This window comes from Daucus carota, chromosome 1 (genome assembly GCF_001625215.2).
Source record: "Daucus carota subsp. sativus chromosome 1, DH1 v3.0, whole genome shotgun sequence".
Taxonomy (NCBI): Eukaryota; Viridiplantae; Streptophyta; class Magnoliopsida; order Apiales; family Apiaceae; genus Daucus; species Daucus carota.
In genome coordinates this window covers 33,339,794-33,349,888 of record NC_030381.2, presented here as the reverse complement: position 1 = coordinate 33,349,888, position 10,095 = coordinate 33,339,794, and the positions used below count along the sequence as shown (strand labels likewise).

Below are 10,095 nucleotides of genomic sequence, written 5' to 3'. Positions count from 1 at the left end.
ATCTCCAGATTGGAGTATCGAAATCGGAGGTGATGTGGATCTGCGATGAATAGAGAAGAAACAAAATGGAAGAATAAGGACGGGGCTTTTAGAGGGGAGGCAGTAGTCGCGTTTCTGGCGAGAGAGATGGGGAGGGAGAGGGAGAGAGATCTGTGTTTTTTGTGTGCGTGACTGGAGACGAGGTCGCCGCCTCGACTACGACGACGTTGTAGCAGATCTGGTGGTTGGTGGTTGTGTCGCTGCAGCAGCAATAGGTAGTGGCGGATGGCAGTAGATAAAAGAGGAAGAGGTGGGCAGTGGATAGTTGGCAGTGGGGGGTGGGAGGGATGAGGGGGAGTGTAATAAAAGAAAATGTTAAAAATATAAATGTATGGTTGTGATATGATTTAGGGATAAAAATGTGGGGCTGAGATTAGATCTCATATCTCCAATTAGTTGGGTTCTCATTTGAGCACTTGCCTATATATATATATATATATATATATATATATATATATATATATATATATATATATATAGGGTGAGGTTCAAATTAGAACCAATATTAAAATTAGAACTTAGGACCACACACATCCATTAGATGAATAAGAATTCAATGGTCATGATCTGCCTAGCTACATAAATATAAATTACAACTTATTGCCATTTAATATACTTTATCTTATATGTAAATTATTATTACAAATCATAATAATCATTAATTACTGCCTACTCATTATAATAATCAGTTAATGTATATGCACTTTGTTATAAATGCAAATCAAACCTACAACTTGTGATTCTCAATCAATTTTAATAATATAATATTGTAAAATACGAGATTCTGTTGCAGTACATGTAATATTATAAAAAACGAGATTATGTTGCAGTATATATCTAACTAAAAAATATTACAAAACATGAGATTCTGTTGCAGTACATGTAATATTTAAAAAAACAAGATTATGTTGCAGTACATATCTAACTAAAATATATTACAAAACACGAGATTCCGTTGCAGTACATGTAATATTACAAAAAACGAGATTATGTTGCTGTACATATCTAACTAAAATATATTACAAAACACGAGATTCTGCTGCAGTACATATCTAGCTCATATAATATAACACAACACGATATTCTGATGCTGTACATATCTAGCTCATATAATATTACAAAATACGAAATTCTGCTGCAGTACATATAAATAATAATAAGATATAAAAACATACACATTCGAACTCTTCGTATTTTACTGAGATAGATGAATTAAATATTAAATGTATTTTTATTATAAAACGATCAATATAAATTAAGAATGTGCATTAATTGAAGGCATGTATATTTAAATATGTACCATATTAAAACATGTTCATATGTTTAATTTCACACATTAAAATTACTTTCATTTAATGACTATTAATGTGGTTCTAAGGTTCTAAGTTTAAGCGGTTCTGTCTGGAACCCGACCCTATATATATATATATGTGTTGGGTAGCACTCCATAGTATACCCTCTTATATGGAGTTACGTAGCACACCATTATAAATATATTAATAATATATATTCTATTATATTTTTTATGAAATATAATTGCAAATTTTGATTATTAAACCGAAAACGAAGTTATACAATTTTTTTATTCCAAAGATCATCTAAAATTATGCAATATCTCAACATGATTCTATAACAGAATAATAATCATCCAGAATTATTCTGTTGTAGAATCAGTTTCGAAAATATATTTTTTTAATCAAATTTTAAGTGTTAAATTACTTAAAATAGATTTATTTTATAGTATTCTATATTAGAATCACGTTTTATATGTATTTTATAACAAAATTTATAATAAAATTGATGATTTATAGTGGCGCACTATGTAACTCCATATAAGGAGTCCCTCCCTGGAATGTTGGCCTATATATGTTTATTATTTTTTTTTCAAATTACATATTTTTGTTTGTCGTTTTCAATATATTAGACATTTTTATCTGTAAATGGTAAAGGAGTCCTGTAAATTGGGATGAAAAGTAAAAATTCTCTTAAGAAATTAAATTTAATATATAATATTTTTAAAAATGAACATTTTAGTCTTAATTTTGATGACTTTAATCCAATAATAAGCATTTTATGTTTATACATTTATGATCGATTGTTAAAAACAATAATTACAGTATCGCATCATGTGTACATCTCGTCAAACAATTACTTGATATGGTAATGCATTTTATGATCGATTGCTTAAAACAACTATTAGAGTATTGCATCGTATTTCTTGAAAAAATCGCTTGCTTGTCTGTCCAGTCCGTCCAAAAATGAAGAATTCAACACCTAGATGATTATGCATTTGATTTAATTTCAATAATATATAAATTTCATATGACTTTTCATGATTGAATTATTATTTTTTGGGGGAAAAAACATATACACCCCATGTTTCTATCTTGTTATATATGTCGTTTGAACTTTTTACATATACTTTTAGATGCTTCAACTACATAGTAAAAATTATTATTTTTAAATTTTTCTTTTTGTAAACAAAAGTATATAATAATTATTATAATTCACAACAAAATTTTAAAAATAATAATTTTTGTTATGTACTGAAAATACATAAAAATACGTGTTAAAAAAATCAAACAATCTATAACAAAAAAAGTGAGTAATCTAAAGGGCCGCATATGCTATTTAATTTAGGTAACTGAAGGCATTGTTGTAAAAATCACGTTAAGTGACTGCTTAAGTGGCCGCCTAGGTGGAATCAGGCACAAAAGCGTTTTGATTTTTTTACTAAACGGTTGATTAATCATTTTTTAAAAATTAAATAAAACGGATTAAACGATCAAAATAATGTTGACTTCCTAATTTTCTAATTTTAAAATATTAGGTTTTTATAAAATAATTATATTTAATAAATAAATGGTATATATTTTATTACAAAGACTATAAATTTAAATTATTAACAAATCATTTTTATATTTTTTAAATATTAATATTATAATTAAATATTAACATATACTCCCTTCGTCCCACCCAATTTTTTTACATTGGGTTGGGGCTGAGGTTAAAAAATATAGTGCAGTGTAAAAGAGAAAGAAAAATTTTATATCAGGTTGGGACACGGAGGTTAAAAAATATAAAGCAGTGCAAAAGAAAATGAAAAGTGGATGAAGGGTGGATCGATTAGTTATTTTAAAAAAACTTTTGTAATGCGAAGGATTGGGAGTCCAAGGGAGTATATCGTTAATTCGCCTAGTGAAGCCTGGGTTTAAATGCTAGAAAGCCTTTTACACCTCTCATCGGGAAGTAAATGTAAGTAACGGGACGGGGGAATGAAGATTAGTACTCGTTTCCAAGATTAGTTTCAATTCTGATGGTTGATATATGAATGGTCAGCTCAGTATTTGCTGAAATGCACGTAGGCCCACCACACTTAACCTGTTTTATTTTAAGGAAACAAGATGACAACGCAGATCATCGATAATAAACATAATTAAAATCCCTCGTAATGCGAAGCATTCAACAAACTACTAGTATTCTTCATCTTCATTTTCATCCGAAGCTCGCATCTTTGGAAGAGCAAACAATTTATCAACCATACGCTGAACAAATGCTGGTGTATGTTTCCCTATTGATCTCTTATGCATTGCAAACAGATCCGCAACCAAATCCTCACGTAACTCCTTTCGAAGAAAACGACACCATCTGTAGCACAGACCTGTTCCCCATAACTTCAGCCTTGATCTTCTGCGCAACCGCTGCTAAAGTTGGAAACCTCGCCCTGTCGATCTTCGACGACTGTTCCTTCGGAGCCAGATACCTGAAATACTTAGGGTACTCGGACCTATTAACCAACCCTAAAGCTTCATACAAATTAGAAACCTCATCACTCACTCTTGGGTCCTTCAGCACAGGGGACTCGCTTAAGATAAGAGTTTCGTAGCAGAACCTAAAAGCACTCATTTCATTGTACTCTAGGAGGCTTGCGAGATGTGCCATCATGCAGTTAAAGCTAGTTCGACCACTCTTAGACCAATTGATAATGAATTCAATGACAAGCCTTTTAAGCTCCGGGATGGAGCCTAGTACTTCTCTGACTGCCTGAGCTTTTTTGAACGAGGAAGGATTCGGGATCTCCTCGTCCGGGGCCACTCCAGCGAAATGCGCGAAACTCGAGTAGTTTTGTTGAGTGCAGTTCTTAAACAGAAGCAGAAAGCAAAAGCCCAAGAGGACCGAATAGGTGGAATTGTCATATATGGGCAAATTGGTGAGGTCTAACATGGTGACCTCGGCTTGTGAAGGTAGAGCGATGATATCGATACGAAACTTGATCAAGTCAAGCAATTGTTGCCTCCGTGCCGGGACCATGTTTATCATGATTCCGATGACATAAGCACAAACCTGATGGTCTTGGTGAGTTTGAGAGATGCCTTTGATATTTGCACATAGAGCAAGAGGTGATCTCTCCTCATTGTCATCTGGAACATATAGAATGCACTGCGTTGTTGCCTCATTCATTTTCTGTTTCTTGATTGATCCACCGGGGAGATTGGGCAGGTCCTCATTTGAGGTCCTCAGTTGAAAATTTCTACGTTTCATTATGCTGTATGATGAATAAATTTGGGAACAAGAAGCAATTCTGCTGTATTATATATGTTGGATGGAATGCAGAAGGCTAAAAGGTCAGAGAAACTAAAGCGACGCAAACACCTACCAGTCTGCCACCCATTTATTAGATTCATAGCTTTCGTTTTGTATGATAACTACTCCCTCCGTCCCATTTTAACTGCTTTTGACTTTTTTACACGTATTTTAAGATGTTAAAAAAATCACATCTAGACATAATTATTCTTTATAAAATTTATATCAAATAAAAGTTTAGAATCTAAACTTTTATTTGATATAAGAATTTAATTTTTTTATTGAGTATAGATATTGTTTTCTCACACCTCAATATACATGTCAGAAAGTCAAACATCAGTTAAAATGAGAGGGAGTACATGTTATTCGAAAATATTGATCGGATAATTTCTCTTCATAACTACTACTCCTTAACTCATGATTGCATGAAATTGAATTAAATTATTTGTGTGTTTTAATTAGTCAAATATTGAAATCCATCGCCAATAAAATTATATAACAATAAAAGATATTATAATTAAAATGAGCAGTTTCGTCAAAACAAGTTTTAAAATAAATGCTTTGTATTTTGATATAAATAGTGATGAATCGTTTAATTTTTTTAACAAAATAGTAGGGATATATATAATACTAGCTTATATTCCTTGTGACGTGTAACGTATATCTGAAATTTTCATAAAATTTTATATATTCTAGATTTAGTACTTAAGTTATACTTAAATTTTTTAAAGAAATGAAAGGAGCAAGTAAATATTCTAATATGAGCATGGATATTCAAGTTTTTTTTTTTTTTGAAAAAGCATAATCAAGTTAATACAGAAAATAGGATATGCTCTCATGGCATTCCCGCTCCGCATAGTGAATGAGAAAACTAGCTATATCCAACGCATGATGAAGATTCTTGTACCACTACGGGAAAGAATTCCTGTATATCCCACTATAACGATTATACACATAATGTTCCAAACCCTCTCATATTTCTTAACCTATCCCACTTTTCTTCTTGTGCACTAATACTAATCTTTGCCTTTCCAGCTTCTTTTTGCTTCATAAGGCTGTATGATCATCGTCCTTCTCCTCTCTCAGCCACAACCCAATGAAAAAATCACCGAGTAAGTTCTCCTTATATTCTATTTCTCTGATTTTGCCTGTATATATGAAACAGCTCCACTATGGATGATAAAAGTTTTTATTAATTATTTGATCAAGAAATTGAGTTCTTAGTGGTTTTTATTTTTATTTTTTGTGGGTCTTCGATAGGTTTAAAAAATTTGATCTTTTAGCTCTTTTTTTCCTTCTTATCATGTGATCTGCGTCTTGTCATGCTTATATGCTTGAAGGAAGAAGGTTTTGGAAATTTGATCGTTTTGAAATGGCGAGTGTTTTATTTTGGAAAAATGTAAATAATGAAAATGCGTTTGCCGGGAGTCGAACCCGGGTCTATTGCTTGGAAGGCAATTATCCTAACCGTTGGACTACAAACGCTGATGAGGATCAGGCCAAATTTCTATTTAAAAGAACGTAGTTCCTAGTATAAACATATGCTAAGACTTGAGAGTTCTAGCCATACACATACCACGTGAGTACGAAAACATGGGTCTTGCTCCCTCACAACTGGTTCTCAGACACAGTTTATTTAACACACACTTACAGGGCCGTCGGCCGTCGGATCTGTATTTTAAGGATCCAGATTAAAACTATTTTTTTAAGTATCCGTTATAATTTTTCGTGGATAGGAAAAGTTCCTATCCACGGAAAATTTTCACGGATAGGAACTTTTCCTATCCGCGGAAAATTATAGCGGATACTTGAAAAAAAAAAAATCAATCTAGACCCTTGAAATACAGATCTGATGGTAATGGGTAATGAAACTGTGTGTTAGATAAAGTCTCTCAGACAATCGGTGGTCAGGGACCAAAACCCAAAAAACATAAAGGGACTTTTTCCTCAGAAATATCCGAATTGTAAAAATACCGTTACTTATTTCGCAAGTCGCAACCTCAGTTGAACCTACCTGAAAATCAACTTCAACCAAAATTGCAATACTTTGACTGTATTTTTGGAAATAAGTTTGGAAACATAAGGGTATATTTTGCAAATTTTCCAAACATGAATAGCTGCTTTTGTCTGTAAAATTGGATGTAGCCTACCTGCCTGTTATTATTACTGCACAATTTAAGTCCCTGCCTGCAGGCTGCAGCAACCATCTCTCATAGTGGCAATCAAGCAACCATAAGTGGCATTATGAGATGATGGATCAGCATGCTCACTAGTCAATCACCTTCCGCGTTACCTAAACAAAACCTCAGCTGACCATTCTGTCAGTTACGTTTTACTTGTTTACTCTTCAAAGCTGGTTATTTTGTATTTTGCCTAGTGCTATGGGAAAACAGACAGGGTTAATCATGTTACTTTCATTGTTAATTTAAGTGTACCAAAAATTGTCACTGTATTGTCCCTAAAGCAGTGGAACAGTAAAGGTTATTTATAAATGCAATATATGTAGATGTATTATTAGTCCCAATCATGTAAAAGTTTATATTTGAAGTAGCCATTAATCAAAGTGTTTTTTGTGCTATATCTTCTAGGAACTTCTTCACCCTTCCCTGCTCTAAAGTCATTGTCTGACAAGGTAGGAGATGTTCTTTGTTGCGGGAGTACAAGAAACAAGTACAAAAAATTAGATACGAAGCTTGAAATGAAAATTATGGAGGTGAAGAGAAATTCACCAGCGCGCAACAACTTTAGATCAGTCAATAGCATAATATTGAAATTCCCCATGTTCCGAGAGGGACTGAAAGAGGTCAAGGGTGTATTTGAACAGTGTGGTGAGTATACTTTCTTACATGTTTGATCGCGTTATAGTATCTGTGAACTGAAGGTTTTATAAAGGTCCACTAGAAGATTATTAGCTATCGTCCCTTTACAAGTGTGCTTTCATACACAGATGCAGATTCTAACGGTACTATTGACCACAAGGAACTGAGGAAATGCTTTCAGATATTGAATCTCCCACTAGAAGAAGAGGAAATTGATGATCTATTTGGTTATTGTGATATGGATGGCACTGATGGGATACAACTCAACGAGTTTATCATTATCTTGTGTCTGGCTTATCTCTTGTTAGATCCTTCGACCTCTTCCCATTCTGTAATCTACTAGACTTCAACCTAAATATATCACCTCACTTAATTGTGTTAGTTAATCATTCCAATTTTTTTCAGAAATTGGAGCTGGGCTCTCCGCAGCTTAAATCCACATTTGATGCTATAATAGAAGCATTTATGTTCTTTGATAAAAATGGGGACGGAAAGTTGAACAAGAAAGACATGGTCAATGCAATGAATAATGAATCCCAGTTTGAAAGATCTCCTACGCACATAACAAGAACCCGTTTCAGTAAGAACGTTACTTTTGAGCTACTATCTTGGAATAATATGAATTTCTTCGAATAGGTGCAGGCTGTTAAATTCTTTTGGTTCTTTAAATGTGCAGAAGAAATGGATTGGGATCGAAATGGGCAGGTCAGCTTTAGAGAATTTCTCTTTGCTCTGATCAAGTGGGTTGGATTTGGTAGTGAAGATGAAAATCCAGTCATCAGTTGTTCAAGAAAATAGAATACAGCTACCCCTGGAGTGAGGTAAACTATCTGAGATGCAGATAGATCGTTAAATGTGTATGAATTCATGTATTTGTGTATATATTTAACAGTCATCGACTTATCTTACTGCAACATTGATGATATGTCTTATATATAGTTCAAACTAATAATAATTTGAGTCCAGGAAAACTTGGTTATGAACATCTCTTTCTGTTTCTTGACCTGTATATATGACACTGTCAATGTGTGCATTCTACTTATCTTACTAATACTTTATTCCTCTCCATCTGCTGAAAATATGATTGTGATACTGACGAAGATGAAAAGATTTCAACACTAACAAATTATTTTATAAAAAACAAATGTAATTATAATATTTAATTTGTCGTCTTAATACTAACCTTAATTCGTATTGTAAAATTATTAAAATTTAGTTGAGTAACTTGAACATATTAGGGGTGATCACGGTCTGGTTTAAACCGCAAAATCCGCATAACCCAATCCGATATTAATCCAATCCAAACCGAAACCGAAATGAGGTTTACGGTTTCGGTTCGACTAATTTAAAAAACCGTGGTTTGTGGGTTGGTTTCGGTTTTATATTAACCCAACCCGTTATAAAACCGAACCGCATATTTCTATATATACAATATAGATATTTAATATTATATATATACAAAATATTAATTTTATATAAATATATTAATTTTTTAGTTTATACTTGTTAGGTTGTTGTTTAGGTACTTAACTTATCAATACCAACTACGAGTCATATCAATTCAGTAATTCACGACTTCGAATATTCAAGTTTATGCATTTTATTAGACTAAATTTTTTATTTTAATTTAACTATGTGAAATTGTGTAAATGGAGACAAAATGATACTTTATTTTCTAATATTATTCATGAATCCTCATCTCTGATTATAAGCCTTAGTTATAAACCGATCAATCCGCTTAACCGAACCATCAAAAACCGCACCGCTTGGTCCGGGTTAATTGGTTTGCGGGTCACGGGTTGGTTTGAGATTTTAAAAAACCGCTAATGTATGGTTTGGTTCCGGTTCTACCTCCAAACCGAACCAAACCGGACCGCGATCACCCCTAGAACATATATATGCACACATAGGAGATAACATCATAATAAACAATCTATCTATATAATATAAATATTTGTAATTATATGTGATATATTTTTATATATTAGAAAATAGCGGTGCGGTTTGAACCGCACTTGTATAATGTCAAACCGCAACCCGCACCGCACCACGCGGTTTGTTAAAACTTCAACCCGCAACCGCACCACGAAAAAGAAAAACCGCATTTTGCGGTGTGGTGCGGGCGGTTTATGCGGTGTGGGCGGTTTGATGAACACGAACACCCCTAGTTATTTACTTGCAAAAATGAGAATGCATTTCACAAAATATTAAAATTTGAAATTAACCCTCAAACGACAATTGAATCGATATTTCAAAAAAAGATAAGTACTTTTGTAGATTATGTATCCCTGGAGCTTTGATTCTTCTAATTACTGTCAATATGCTTGATTCTTGGTCTTAGCTTTGGATCAGAGTTTGTGCATGTCACTTCTGGTTTTAGCATCAACCCGAGTTCCTTGTATTGTGATCTCCATCCGCCCTTCCCAATTCTGGGGTACATATTTTGTTTAGTGGTTGTCAATCCAAATCCCACATCCTAAAAGTAAAGAAAAGAAACAAATTTGCCAGAGCTGCTGAAAATGTGCTTAAACTGGACTGGTTGTGCACTTGTGCTTGCATGTATATGAAACGGAGATAATTGAGCTCAATGGCGGATTCACCTAAACATATAAATTCATCAAATTAATATTTACAATTCCGTTGATCTTTTTCT

General features: G+C 33.2%; 1 protein-coding gene and 1 non-coding gene across 2 annotated transcripts; one reads left to right on the top strand and one right to left on the bottom strand.

The window, feature by feature from the left end:
* The first annotated feature begins 5,578 nt into the window (after window positions 1–5,578).
* On the top strand, window positions 5,579–8,427 carry LOC108196181 (probable calcium-binding protein CML22). The gene is made up of 5 exons (XM_017363346.2): window positions 5,579–5,735; window positions 7,212–7,451; window positions 7,571–7,773; window positions 7,848–8,022; window positions 8,119–8,427. Exons 1-5 carry the CDS (start codon window positions 5,720–5,722, stop codon window positions 8,238–8,240), a joined length of 756 nt encoding a protein of 251 aa, XP_017218835.1. The 5' UTR covers window positions 5,579–5,719; the 3' UTR covers window positions 8,241–8,427.
* TRNAG-UCC (transfer RNA glycine (anticodon UCC)) lies at window positions 6,037–6,108 on the bottom strand. Its single transcript has one exon. It is a non-coding gene; the product is annotated as a tRNA-Gly (tRNA).
* Window positions 8,428–10,095: the final 1,668 nt, after the last annotated feature.